This window comes from Pristiophorus japonicus, chromosome 13 (assembly GCF_044704955.1).
Source record: "Pristiophorus japonicus isolate sPriJap1 chromosome 13, sPriJap1.hap1, whole genome shotgun sequence".
Lineage (NCBI taxonomy): Eukaryota > Metazoa > Chordata > Chondrichthyes > Pristiophoridae > Pristiophorus > Pristiophorus japonicus.
The window spans coordinates 107,776,751-107,791,979 of record NC_091989.1 but is presented as its reverse complement, the minus strand read 5'-3'; the positions used below and the strand labels follow the sequence as shown (position 1 = coordinate 107,791,979).

General features: G+C 44.8%; 1 protein-coding gene across 5 annotated transcripts in view; it reads right to left on the bottom strand.

The window, feature by feature from the left end:
• Positions 1–415: 415 nt before the first annotated feature.
• Positions 416–15,229, bottom strand: part of rfwd3 (ring finger and WD repeat domain 3) — a 57,401-nt gene continuing 42,587 nt past the window's right edge. For all 5 annotated transcript variants that reach the window (XM_070897848.1, XM_070897846.1, XM_070897845.1 and 2 more), the window contains exons 7-13: positions 12,817–12,931; positions 6,939–7,167; positions 6,079–6,229; positions 4,604–4,780; positions 3,808–4,022; positions 3,028–3,245; positions 416–918 (exon numbers count right to left, since the gene is read on the bottom strand). In XM_070897848.1, the coding sequence (XP_070753949.1) occupies positions 775–918; positions 3,028–3,245; positions 3,808–4,022; positions 4,604–4,780; positions 6,079–6,229; positions 6,939–7,167; positions 12,817–12,931 (1,249 nt within the window). In that variant the 3' untranslated portion in view covers positions 416–774. The remainder of the gene's footprint in view (positions 919–3,027; positions 3,246–3,807; positions 4,023–4,603; positions 4,781–6,078; positions 6,230–6,938; positions 7,168–12,816; positions 12,932–15,229) is intronic.

The window sequence follows — 15,229 nt, the reverse complement described above, 5'->3', positions numbered from 1 at the left end:
CCCTCTGCAGATTTGCTGCAGTTCCCTGGCTGGAACCCTCTCTCCTCCATCACCCCGTAGACCACAGATCTGTACGGGTGAGATTTTTTTTTTAAAAAAAGGGTGGCTTCAAGTGACAGTGCAGTGGGCCAGCCCACAGGAGTATTACACAATGTTCATCAGAGTCATTGCTCACACTCTGAGCTCGCTCTATGTCGGCCTATTGAAAGAGTCAGTAAAGGGGAGATTAGCAGCTCAGGTCCTAGACACCCCCAAATAGAGGAAAGGGAAAAGATATACACTGGGGTGGAGGTGTCACTGCAGACCACTCAGGGGTCTCCTGACAATGGATAACAGATAGGCATTAATAGAGGCAAAGAACACTAGGGAATGCCACGCGAGGATCTACAAGAGGAAAAATAAGAAAAAAGAGACATAGAAATAAGGCTTTTATTCAAAGACAATCTTGCTGGAAATGTCACAAATATGAAACAGCAGTAGCATTAGTCAGAAACCAGCAAACATTTGGAAATGCCAGGTAACTAATCATTACATTTAAATAAAGGCCGTGGTTTACAATAGAAGGGAAAATTGATGGATTACCAGGAGGCAGCTCGGATAGATCAGTCACATCAATCAAGCTGCACATGTGGGGACAGCTGGGCCTGTGTAAAATGTGCTGTTTCCCACCCAGGTGCAGTGCAGCAATTCATCTACGACATCAGCACCAGATTCGAGCCACAGGTTTCCAATTCTCGTGAGTCCGTGACAGCAAGCGCTTGAACAGAGGCACCATCAGGCCCACTTGTAGATCTTGACCATTTTTTCCGTCAAGGTTCCCAGGAAACTGGTGTGATTCACCTCGAAGGGGCAGATATCCAGTACTGGCTGGTCTGCTTGAAGCTTCTGGATGAGGGAGCCGCTCCCTGCATTCCACACCTGCCACAAGACAACAGAAAAGGTTACAAGGCTGGGCACCTTCAGATGGAAACTGAACAGAGGCTTACCGTAGATCATCAAACAATCAGTGCATGTGTCTTTAATTGCTTCATCCACCAATAACCCCACCTCCAAAACCCCCATGATTGTGGTACATTGCAAAGAGGAGAGAGGTAAAAAAAAGACTTCAATTTATATAGCGCCTTTCATGACCACCGGACATCTCAAAGCGCTTTACGGCCAATTAAGTACTTTTTCTGAAGTATAGTCACTGTTGTAATTTAGGAAACACGGCAGCCAATTTGCGCACAGCAGGCTCCCATAGACAGCATTGAGATAATGATCAGATAATCTGCTGATTGAGGGCCAGGACACTGGGGATAAAATCTCTTCACTTCTTTGAAATAGTGCCACAGGATCTTTTATGTCCATCTGAGAGCGCAGACTGGACCTTGGTTTAACGTCTCATCCGAAAGATAGCATCTCCGACAGAGCAGTGCTCCCTCAGCACTGCACTGGAGTGTCAGCCTAGATTTTTTGTGCTTAAGTCCCTAGAGTGGGACTTGAAACAACAATCTTCTGTCTAAGGTGAGTGTGCTACCCACTGAGCCATGATGGACGACAAAAAAAAACCCACACATACCAGGAACTAAAATAAAAATTAACGTTGGAAAAGCACAGCAGGCTTGTCATCAGCTGTAAAGAGGAAAGTGAGTTAACACATTCAGATGTTCCAATAAGGGTGTGTGGTCCATAGATGACCCCTTTGTTTCCTTTTACAGATGCCGAGATCTCTGTTGTGCATATCCAGCATTTTATTTTTGAAACAGAAAGGCCGACATACGGGACACGAGACTGTGCCCAGACACGCACCCTTCACACAATCCCTTATTCCTCCTCCCACCCACATGTTCACAAAGCAGCCTTCTGTTCATCCAGCATTAGCCCTCATTTCTCCTCTCCTACCCCCCACACTTTCCACCTTGCACATACAGCTGTCCTCCATGCAATAGCACAACCCCCACACATATGCCCCGTGCCTCTTGGTCATAGGTTAAAGGTCACCTTTAGCTAACCTTAGGGAAAAAAATATATCAAACTAGCCAGACTCCTTCGCTAAACTGCATGTGGCAGCAAATGGAGTGGAAATGAAATGGATTCACTTTTCCATGACGCAAAGTCTGAGTTCAAGTCAAGTTGATCGAAGCAAAACAGCTTTGACTAATGTTTTAAATTGGGTTCAGCTCTGGAGTCTGGAACTCCAGTTATAATTAGAGGATGAAGGTACCACACACCCTGGACACTGCTACCCACGACTAGGGTACTCATTTCATAGCCACATCATCATTGGGCACAACAGAAACTTCAACACAAATGAGGATACCTGCTGCCACCATGTGGCTTGAACTCAGATGCACATCCAAAAGCACAAACCAGAAACCAGTAAAATGGGCATCAACGCAGTCAGAATCAAGTCACAGACAGATGATGCACAACAAGCCACTCAGCATGCACTGCACTCACAGGTGTAGTGCAGAATCTGTGAACCCTGAACACCTGTATTCATAAAGGCACCATGAGTAGGCATTATCTGTAGTGCAGCCCGAAGACACACCAGTCTTCACGGCAGCTGTACCGCGCCAGTAAACTAAAGCTGCTGACAATCAAGTGCCGCGAAGCAGACAGGCATCCTGCAGTGCACCGCAGTAGGGCACAGGCTCATTAGCAATCACTACCCATTCAAGTTTCAGGAAAATTAGCTGGGGGTCCCATGCTGGTGCATCCCACCGGCTTGGTTGCAGAATCTAATCGATTACCTGCCCTTTCCTCCTGGGACATTACACGTCGAGAAAACCAAATGTTAACAACGCTGCACAGTGGTGTATTCTCCTATCTTTGGGACAATTTTACTTCAATCATTTTACCAGATTTGTGCACTAAATACATTAGAACTTAATGCAACATTTGTCCCCATTAACCTAAGCAGCAGTCATGCTGCACTCCTGGAGCAAGACTGAGTAAAGAACCTCAAGGAAGACAGGATAAAGTCGATATCCAAAATGCAGCCGATGACACAGTTGTAGGTTATAAAGAATCTCCATCGCTTACCATAGCGCTGTTGGTCGCCTCGTCCCCAGCACACACCAGAACACTGCCGTCCTTCTCCGGACTGGTGAAAATGGCATTTTTGGTTAGCAGTTTACACGTGGGGCCCGCATTGAACGTCTGCACTGGGTAACATGTGCAGATGAGGCTCTCGAGTGACTCCGGGCAGGGACTACTTGACAGCTCCATCACCACACACCGTAAAGAACTGTGGGTTTTACCTTTTTTAAAAAAAAACATTAATATTGCATTCAAGACTGGAAATGGTTTTTAATTCTGAACAGACAAACTTCTCCCCTCCTACAGGCAAGGACGTTTGCCGAGATCCAACTCCCCAATCCCCAGCAGCCCTGCAAGACCAGGAAAGTGGCCAATGTTCGTGCGTGAGCCTAGACACAGAGTGTTGGCAAGCCATGTGGAGCCTGATCAAAGGTGACTGGACAGCTTTCACGATTATGCAACCCAGCCTGGTTCTACCCTTCCTCACCCAAGGGCACTGAAGCCAATCGTGCCAGCCTAGTACACCCTGGATAGAATCCGGTAACATCGTACAGATTGGGAATTGAGCCCAGGCCGTCTGGTCTGTATGATTTGGTTACGCACAACCTTTTCCAAGAGGAGGCGGTGAAACTTTGCCCTTAATCTTTTCAAACTGGAGCCACAGTTTTGCAGCCACTCTGATCGGTCACTTGGATTTGCAAGCCAAGTCAGACTGCCCACATTGTTCCATTAGGCACTCAATAGCAGCCGCCCCCCTCCCCTCCCAAACGCTGCTCCATCTACCTGGCCTGTACGTAACGAGGCAGTGTCGCATCGTGGGTTCGATCTGTATATCTGTGCAGCTCCCAACCTCCAGGGGCAGTAGGTGTGCCTTGTACGTGTCTGTGGATTTCTGCTCCCAGAAGCAGCCCCCCTCCAGAGTACCAGCCACCAGACCACCACAAGGAAATGCTGTTGACGCCATACGTGGGAGGTAGGACAGTGACGTCACTGGACACCTAAACATTTAAATGTACAAGTGGGGGAAAAAAGTGTTATAATCTGTACCATTCACGAGAGAGAATTAAAATCTATTTACATCCAGCATTGCATTAAGAGAGGAAGAGGGCAAGAGAGAGAATCACAACTATTAATGCAGCCAGTAGTTGTTATACATAGATCAGAAAACTCTCTAAGGAGTAATAACTGAGGCAGATCCTAAGAAAAATAGAACAGATGTGAGGGACAATTTTTCTAGGATACAATGTGTGTCAGTCATGTGACGTCTGTGAATAGTTATTCAAAGGTACAGGTGCCCTAGTCTCTTCCACCTTCCAATCCCTGACCCCATCAATCACTGTACAATACACCATATATATCCTTTAATCCAGCCTTCAGACAGTTTAAAAAAAAGCAGAGTTACACAACTGGATATTTGAGCAAATTGCAGGTGGGACTTCCCACCCAGCCCATTAGAAGAAGCCCCACACCATCAGCTCCTGAGAGATCCAGACCTCTGTGTGCCTGCTGCTGCCGCCCGGGGAGCTGGTCAAGCACGCCAGTAAAATGTAAAACCCCACAATGGACTGAAAACACACACCTGGAACCTTGTGGCGGCAGCTCCTGAACGTGTGTGGTGGTGTCCCTCATGTCGTAGATCAGGATGGACCCATTTATCAACCCAGCATAGATGTAGTTTGTGTCATCAGAACACCAGCAGCAGCTCCAGACAGGGCGACCAGTATTGTACGTCTGCACGACGGTGTTGGCAATCAGACTGCAGAGATAGCAATTAACAGGGTCATTTTGCAGGCAGCTTAAGCCAAGTACAGGGTGAGGAATGGAAAACATCTTGGGAATGCTGCTGGGGGTCTGGCACTTTTGCCACAAAACAATTCAATTCAGTTGGTGAGACATAGCTGTAATTCTGGACTGCTTTCCTTAGTGAGTATAGCCAGTGAGTAGCAGGATCGTAAAGACCAGGAAGTACTTGGCTTTGAGCCCTGGCCAGTTTCAAACTGGGGCACTACAATTGGCATGAGCAGCCCCGAGTTACAATTTCTTCTTGGGATGAGAAGCGCCAATAATACCTTCCCAAGTCAAGAAGAGAGTGGTGGGCCTTCTAGGGATTGTTTTTTTTTGCAACTTCTTGTTAAGACACTTCAGAGGACATTACAATCATGTAGAATGGGACACTGGAGTCACATGTTGGCCAGAGCAGGCATCTCTTACTGATGTAAAAAACCACTGGCTCATTACTGTCCAACAATCTGGCAGCTTTTGTGTCCATTTTTGGGGTGCCCACACATTACCAGATTTATTGAATTCAATGTCGCATCTTGCCATGGTGTGATTTGAACTCAACCTCTGGACTGCAAGTCCAGCACCATAACCACTTACCTGCCATACTGACCTGGGAGGGAAAGGAGCAACCAGGGATCCTGCTCCTAATTACCAGCAACTCCTTACAGAAGTGCATGTGTGGGTGAGGACCATGCTTAGCTGTGATTCGTTGGCAGTCAAATAATCTGACTGACTGTCGAGGCTCACATATACATAGCAGCCACATAGGTGAGGTACTGGCGAGTGATGGCTGCCCATAGAACCAGACTCCAGCAAGGAGTCAACACCTTCAAGAGGAGAAAAATTGGTGAGGGGGAAAAAAACATCCAGGGAGCAGGCCATGCGCAACCCCATCTGTGCCAGAGCATGGAGATGGAATAGAGAGGGGTCCTGGAAGCTGAAAGTGGTAACTTTTATTGTTGGTGAAAACAGCAAGTCCAAACCAATTGATTTAGTCAAATCACAAGTGTGCAGAGGGTCCTATTTCTCCCCCACTCCCTCCGACCCCAGGCAGCCAGGAGACATGTAGAAAAAAGGAGAACCTCAGGGCAACATATCTGAATAGGTTTGATGTTGCCGTGTTCCTCAACTCCTAAAAGGAGTTAATAGGCACTGCCCAACAAAGAGCCTTGTTCATTTGTCTGGATGGCTACACAGTACAAACTGCGCCGTCAATGGTTCGATTCCTCTCCTCCGTGCCACAATGGCCACTGCAGCTCGATACCCATTTACCTGGTTAATTTGATGGTGTTGTCCAGCGATGCAGACAGGAGGACACTGTCTGAGCGGTCACTGAACGCCAGGCCTCGGATCTGTTTGGAATGGATCGGGACGTACTGGGTGCTGCGGAAGTTCACCCCACTGATCTTCTTCACGCCACACCCTGTGTACCAGACAAACAAAGTGAGCCCGGGTGGCAAAAATTGATCAGTTAGGAATTACCTTAATTTGCAACGTGAATTACACACACTCGGCTTCTTCCTGCCATTAAACACAAAGCTGGTGTCTAAAATAGGCTAATTTCTGGAGTTAAACTGCAGAAAGTGCTCAAATTATTGAGGAGAAATGCTTTGAATAAATATTATGATTATGTCTGGAAAGTACAACAAGGACACAGATCTTCTGTACACAGGACCATTATGAGCTGGGTGTAAAGATACAAACATACGAATAATGACGGACAGGTAAAGACTATCTGGTCCATCGAGCCTGTCCCACACAATTGCGATACCTTGCGTATCACAACATATACACTCCACTTAAAGATCCAATTACAATCTTCAGTTAAGGTTTTGTAATATACTGATACCCTTACACACAGATCATCCATCATACAGCAAGATCTACATAGTTCAGAATCTCAATGCTGAGGGAAGAAAGGACCAAGAACACCGAAAGCAGCAGGGAAGAGATCAAGGCAGGGAGAGGGGACTGGTACAGAAAACAGAAGCCTCAAATTAGGGGAAATTAATGAGTAAAAATTAAAGTGAGATATTTAATGATAAAGTAGCGAGGAGATTGATTTTTGTGAACTGTAATGTACATAATGGTCAACACTTTAGTGGTTTTGTAGAAACCCCTCTGAAGCTTACCAGGTAGGAGAGTTGTTTGGGGAGAAGGTTGGGACACAACGAGACAGCTCATCGAAGCGCAGTACGCCATGACGCGACAGTTCCCACTCTGTGAAACCATGATCCCTTTCTCAAATTGGTACTTGCACTGGCTTTGACTGAAGCTGGAGTGACCAGTAAGGGAATTATGGGAACTGGAGGGGCCTTGCGAAGCACTTGGACCGTGCTTGGCGATTAGACATCTCAGCTCCTGCAGTAGCAACACAGAAAATTCAGCATCATATTCGCAAAGGGTCCAAATATACAACTACATACATACACACAGTCCAATATAGTCAGTCAGAGGGAATCCAACATATAGCAATATTCAAAGGCTATTCAGTATATGGCTATACATATGTACACAGGATTTAATATGCAACTTTAAATACATAGACACAGGGAATCCAATACACACACAGAAAACGTACACAGGGTTAGTAATTTAGACCAAAATCAACAGATTTCAGGTCAGTTTAGATAAGTGGACTCAAGATACAGTGACAAAAAAATCAAAATACAGCTACATGTGGAGGAAACTCGACACACCAGCTGCTATCTTCTAGTTTATGCGCAGATTCATTTGAAATCCTGTTGTCTCTGCCCTCCAGCCCATTTGTGGTTTAAATGATTCTCAATTATTGCCTCAATGTTACTTGCAAGTTCTTTGTCTCTACCTGGATTAGTTCCAATCCTTCTCACACATTGAATTCAAAACATAGCTACACACACACGGCATTTAATACATAGAGCTACACACACACAGGGCATTTAATACATAGAGCTACACACACACACGGCATTTAATACATAGAGCTACACACACACACAGGGCATTTAATACATAGAGCTATAACAAACACAGGGAATTTAATGTAGAGCTACACACAGAGATTTTAATTTCTCTATCGCAGCTTTGATCACTTCCTTCCTGCTCTCATTTGTATGGCCATGAGTTGAGTTCCAGAAAGCTCAGTGTTTGGGACCACTGCTGTTATGATTTTGAATAATAATTTGATGGCGGGGGGGGGGGGGGGGGAAGAGAAACAATCATTTATCAACTCGACATTTACAGAAAACGTACACAGGGTTAGTAATTTAGACCAAAATCAACAGATTTCAGGTCAGTTTAGATAAGTGGACTCAAATGTGACTGTCCTTTAGTGCAGCATTTGGGATGGGGAGACTGCAGCCATGTTTACACCATGCAGGAATACCATTTAAAGTAACAGATCAAGCGCGAAGGGATCATTCCTGGTTTTTATAAAGGCAGTGTAACGTGGCTACAGGAAAAAAGTTTTAGGATGAATTGATACAAAGAGCGTTTACTGAGGCTACGCAAGGCTTTGATACATCTACAACTGAGTATTGTGTCTAGTCTCAGTCCCCAGGCATGGCAAAGGATACAGAGCATCTAGATGTGCCGAGCAGGGCAACCTGAAAGATACCAGCCTTAGTGTTATTTACTTTAGAGAATCATAGAATAAGGGGACGATGGAAGCTTGTTTTAAATGAAGGGATTGGATTGGTTTGGATACAGTCTAGTTGAATAGGTCGAGATGGACAGGAATGGTAAAACTAGAGAGTACACATTTAAAATAGTTAGGCAGTGTTAGGGTAAAGTGCTCTGTCTGCAGCTAGACATCACCCCATGGTACAGACCAGCAAAACAGGCGAGAACAAACTACTGAGAGGATGCCATCGCCAGTTAGAGTGTAAACTTCAAGTTAGCTGGGATTATGGCCTATAATTTGCGGTAATAATAATGGCAAGGCTGTTGGCACTTGCCGTTATTACTGTGTAAAACTGATAACATTGGCGTACTAAGTCAGAGTTACTGAACAACCTTTTTGGCCCTAAAAAATAAATTTTACAAGTGTGGAGTCTCCTTCCTCAGAACATTTAAAAATTGCAGACTTTTAATAAAATAACGAGTTATATTTTATGACGGTCTTTGTTCTGATATTTGCATTTCTCCCATAATCCCATGTGTATGCTCCACTCTTTATTTCGCTTTCTGCGCAATGATTTAAATGTGATTTATATTCCCTGCTTTGCTGTCTGTGAGAATTGTTCAATCTGATTGGTTGACCAGCCTACCTGCTGCTTGCACTGTTGATGCCACAGATAACACGTAGAAGACACCAAATTCAAACGGACGTCAAAGAGGAAATCTGCGCTCTAGAGCCTGCTAAAGTTGTGTACACAGTTTCCCCCCCCAGATCAGTGGTATCCCTTCTCCACTGACCGCAAAATTGGGGCCATTGAGTAGTAATGGGCGACCGCGCTCTCCTGCAGCCTGCTCCATTACCTTAGGGGGAATTTACCCCGACTATTTTATGAACTGGCCATAGGTTCCCTATTTTTTTTCCTCCCCCTGAAGATTGTGCAGCGCGGGGGAAAAGTAAATGCTGCAGGTGCTGGCACTGAATCTGGATGGGGCGGGTATGGTGGCCTTTTCGTACTCTTTCATTGGTATACACCTGTACAGCCAATTCAAAAAGAGAGCACCACCCACGGGGACAATTCAGTATCGCTACATCCAGAGACAATTTAATACAGAGAGAACTACATCCACAGATCGAATTTAATACATAGATATACACATGCATACAACACTCACACACCTATGAATTCAATGTTCAGTGCATCTCGTATGATGGAGTTTAACAAAAAATTCAATCATTATTTCTGACTGATCGATATGTCAGAGTCTGATTCAACACGTGAGTACTGACATTCAACTGCTGACGAGGGGCACTTGTTGAATGCAACACCAACCAGTTGTTTACATCCAACGCATTCTCCACATAGCAAACCTCACCAGGTAGCAGACATTTCGCCCAAACTTCCTCTACTTGTGCTGGTGGAGGGAAGCAAGGATTGAGGCTCAGGCAGACAAATGGGGGGAGGGGAAGGGGGAGCATTGGGATTCTGCAGCAAATCTAAAAGGTACTTTTATAGTACAGGAGTAAAAGCGAACCGTAGCTGCATTAAGAATGTAGAGCCGAGCTTGCTGCGAACCATCTGCTGCTGGGTTAAGGTTGCATGTTCCTACAAAGTAAACATGGGAGTCGATCCCACAGATTTGCACCGAGTCCCTGTATTACACAGCAGAGTGTTAGGAGAGCAGCACTCAGCGGAACCATACAGAGCGATCAGAAAACACCTGGCATACAGAATAGCCTGAAGCATCAGTTAGACGATGCCAGTCTTGGCTTTATATACACGAGCAGATTAAAAGTAGTGTGCCTCTAATTGTAGCTCACTGTTAAGCGCAGCAGTTATCTAGATATGAAGGTTTCTTACTCAATAAGTGCAAGATTAGAAGTATAATATTGAACCCTACAGTTGAGAAACACAACTACACAGATACAGAATCACAGAGAAAAGAGAGCCATCCGTGGCTAACTAAAGAAATAAAGGACAGTATCCAATTAAAAACAAGGGCATACAAAGTGGCCAACACTAGTGGGAGGACAGAAGATTGGGAAGCTTTTAAAAACCAGCAAAGAATGACTAAAAAAATGATTAAGAAAGGGAAGATAGACTATGAAAGTAAACTAGCACAAAATATAAAAACAGATAGCAAGAGTTTCTACAGGTATATAAAAAGGAAAAGAGTGGCTAAAGTAAATGTTGGTTTCTTAGAGGACGAGACCGGGGAATTAGTAATGGGGAACATGGAGATGGCAGAAACTCTGAACAAATATTTTGTATCAGTCTTTACAGTAGAGGACACTAACAATATTCCAACAGTGGATAGTCAAGGAGCTATGGGGGGGGAGGGGAGGGAGGAACTTAACACAATCACAATCACTAAGGAGGTGGTACTCAGTAAGATAATGAGACTAAAGGCGGATAAATCCTCGGGACCTGATGGCTTGCATCCTCGGGTCTTGAGAAGTAGCGGCAGGAATAGTGGATGCATTGATTGTAATTGACCAAAATTCCCTGGATTCTGGGGAGGTCCCAGCAGATTGGAAAACTGCAAATGTAACACCCCTACTTAAAAAAGGAAGCAGACAAAAAGCAGGAAACAATAGACCAGTTAGCCTAACATCTGTGGTTGGAAAAATGGTGGAGTCCATTATTAAAGAAGCAATAGCAGGACATTTGGAAAAGCATAATTTGGTCAGGCAGTCAGCATGGAATTATTAAGGGGAAGTCATGTTTGACAAATTTGCTGGAGTTCTGAGGATGCAACGAACAGGGTGGATAAATCATCATCATCATCATAGGCAGTCCCTCGGAATCGAGTAAGACTTCCTTCCACTCTTAGCATGAGTTCTTAGGTGGCTACACAGTTCAACACGAGAACCACAGTCTCTGTCACAGGTGGGACAGATAGTCGTTGAGGGAAGGGGTGGGTGGGACTGGTTTGCTGCACGCTCTTTCCGCTGCCTGTAGATAAAGGGGAACCAGTGGATGTGGTGTATTTGGACTTCCAGAAGGTATTTGACAAGGTGCCATATAAATGGTTACTGCACAAGATAAAAGTTCACAGGGTTGGGGGTAATATATTAGCATGGAGAGAGGACTGGCAAACTAACATAATACAGAGAGTCGGGATAAATGGATCATTCTCGGGTTGGCAATCAGTAACAGTAGTGGGGTGCCACAGGGATCAGTGCTGGGACCCCAACTATTTAAAATCTATATTAACGACTTGGAAGAAGGGACCGAGTGTAACGTAGCCAAGTTTGCTGACGATACAAAGATGGGAGGAAAAGCAATGTGTGAGGAGGACACAAAAAAAATCAGCAAAAGGACATGGACAGGCTCAGTGAGTGGGCAAAAATTTGGCAGATGGAGTATAATGTTAGAAAGTGTGAGGTCATGCACTTTGGCAGAAAAAAAAAAATCAAAGAGCAAGTTATTATTTAAATGGAGAAAAATTGCATTACCTGGGGGTACTTGTGGATGAAACACAAAATGATAGTATGCAGGTACAGCAAGTGATCAGGAAGGCCAATGGAATTTTGGCCTTTACTGTAAAGGGGATGGAGTATAAAAGCAGGGAAGTCTTGCTACAGTTATGTAGGGTATTGGTGAGGCCACACCTGAAATACTGCGTACAGTTTTGGTTTCTATATTTAAGGAAGGATATATTTGCTTTGGAGGGCAGTTCAGAGAAGGTTCACTAGGTTGATTCCAGAGATGAGGGGGTTGACTTATGAAGAAAGGTTGAGTAGGTTGGGCCTCTACTCATTGGAATTCAGAAGAATGAAAGGTGATCTTATCGAAACATAAGATCATGAGAGGGCTTGACAAGAGAGGATGCAGAGAGGATGTTTCCACTGATAACGGAGACTAGAACTAGGGGGCATAATCTTAGAATAAGGGGCTGCCCATTTAAAACTGAGATGAGGAGAAATTTCTTCTGAGGGTTGTAAATCTGCGGAATTCGCTGCTTCAGAGAGCTGTGGAAGCTGGGACATTGAATAAATTTAAGACAGAGATAGACAGTTTCTTAATCGATAAGGGGATAAGGAGTTATGGGGAGCGGGTAGGGAAGTGGAGCTGAGTCCATGATCAGATCAACTATGATCGTATTAAATGGCGGAGAAGGCTCGAGGGGCCAAATGGCCTACGCCTACTCCTATTTCTTATGTTCTTACATGGGTTTCAGTGCTGGCAAAGACGGATTGACCATTACAACCAGGTGATTATTGTACAAATATAGAAGTACAAATGGGAAATATATACACAGAATCCATATACAGCAATTGGCATGCACAGGTACAGACACAATGTACAGTTACACTATTTGAAAAATAGAAAACACACACAAAATCCAATTGTAAAGAGCCAGTTTTCTGCATTTATTGATGCGGATTTGCAGTAGATTGATCCTTACCTGCAGCTGTTTACGTAACTTGGTGCACTCGTCAGTCAAGAACTGCAGCTGGAGACGACACTGCGCAGATTCCAGCTCTGCCTTCCGGCGCAACATCTGCTCCTTCTCCAGATCACTGCCCAGGAGAAAGGAGGAGAGAAGTGAAGGCAAAGGGACAAAATTCAATGAAATCCCAAAGTGAAAAATGGAAAACACGGTACAGGAACTGCGAGGGAATCGGCAGACCTCACTCAATATAATACCCGTTCAATATTTTGTACTCAGTAAGAAATAACTCATTTATATAGCGCATCCCAAGGTGCTTTCCGGTCAATGAAGTACTTATTGAAGTAGTCACTAATATCGGAAAAATGGCAGCCAATGTGCGCACAGTAAGCTCCCACAAACAGCAATGTGATAATGACCATTTCATCTGTTCTAGGGATGTTAGTCGAGGGATAAATATTGGCTAGGATCCCGGGAAGAACGCACCAGCCCTTCTTTGAAATAGTACAATGGGATATTTTACATTGACTTGCAACGGTTTACCATCTCATCAAACAGGACACCATGCAGCACCCTCCTGAGTGTCAGCATGGATTGTGAGCTCAAGTCCCGGGGGGGGGGGGGGGCCGTCTTGAATCCACAACTATTTGACTCAAGTGACTAGCTTCGGTACCCAACATAGTTTGGCCACTGCAAGGAAGGTGGCGAATGGAGGGCAGACTCTTACCCCATGCAGGAAAGAACAGAGAGAAGAAAAAGAAGGAGTCTCCCTCTCCACAATGTAACACCCATAGGAGTCAGATTCAGAGTAACATTGCCAGAGACTTGGAAACAGATTATAGCCACATTCTCAGGCCAGCATTATGCATGGTTTGGGATGGAGAGAAAAGTGCCACAATACTTTACAGCAGCATTCCGACTAAAAAGCCAAGAGTTAAATTAGAATTAATCTTTCCTGATTTCAGTACGTTTCCCCCTTTCTTTCCAATATGTTGGGAGGGCAGGAGAGGAAGAAGCCGTTTTAGAAAATATTTGCAAGATCGCAGTAAAAAGGAAAAGGAGAAAGTGACGAGAGCTTTCTGAATGGTCTTATTTTCATTCCATTCTGAGCTTGTGGGAGAGTAGCTAGAGGTGAAGCATTCCCCCTCACTCCCTATAGGGACACACTTTGTTTCACACCAGGTGTTGGTGTGGCTCAGTGGGTAGCACAATCGCCTCAGAGTCAGAAGGTTGTGGGTTCAAGTCCCACTCCAGAAACTTGAGCACGTGAATTTAGGCTGACACTCTAGTGCAGTGCTGAGGGAGTTCTGCACTGTCGGAGGTGCCGTCTTTCAGTTGAGACATTAAACCGAAGCCCCATCTGCCTTCTCAAGTGGACGCAAAAAATCCCACGGCACTATTTCAAAGAGCAGGGGGGAGTGATTCCCGGTGTCCTTGCCAATTATCTATCCTTCAATCAACATAACAAAAAAACTGATTATCTGGTCATTATCACATTACTGTTTGCGGGTGCTTGCTGTGTGCAAATTGGCTGCCGCGTTTCCCACATTACAACAGTGACTACACTCCAAAAGTACTTCATTGGCTGTAAAGCACTTTGAGATGTCTCCTGGTTGTGAAAGGCGCTACATAAATACAAGTCTTTCTTTTTTTCCGTTAGGGCTTCTCGACAATACAGCCAAGATTTAAGTGGACCGGAATTTGCTGGAGCCAGTGTTTCAGGCCATTTCCTCCAGGAAGGTGACCGGTGCCTGGGCCTCGGCTGCAGTTATGCTGACAGCTAGCATGCACTTGCACAACCAATGGGGTTGCAGAAAACTTCTGTTTTAAGCAACCTAGGAAACCCCAGGGAAGCTGGAGAAGGTTGGGGCTTTGAGGCCTCATTAACATCAGTGGTGGGGAAAATGTTGGAATCAATTATTAAGGATGATATAGCAGCGCATTTGGAAAGCAGTGACAGGATCGGTCCAAGTCAGCATAGATTTATGAAGGAGATATCATGCTTGACAAATCTTCTGGAATTTTTTTGAGGATGTAACTAGTATAGTGGACAAGGGACAACCAGTGGATGTGCTTTCAAAAGGCTTTTGACAAGGTCCCACACAAGATCAAAGCACATGGTATTGGGGGTAATGTACTGACATGGATAGGGAACTGGTTGGCAGACAGGAAGCAGAGAGTCGGGATAAACGGGTCCTTTTCAGAATGACAGGCAGTGACTAGTGGGATGCCGCAGGGCTCAGTGCTGGGACCCAGATCTTTACAATATACATTTAATGATTTAGAAAAGGAATTGAGTGTAATATCGCCAAGTTTGCAGATGACACTAAATTGGGTGGCGGTGAGAGCTGTGAGGGGGATACTAAGAGGCTGTAGGGTGACTTAGACAGGTTAGGTGAGTGGGCAAATGCATGGCAGATACAGTATA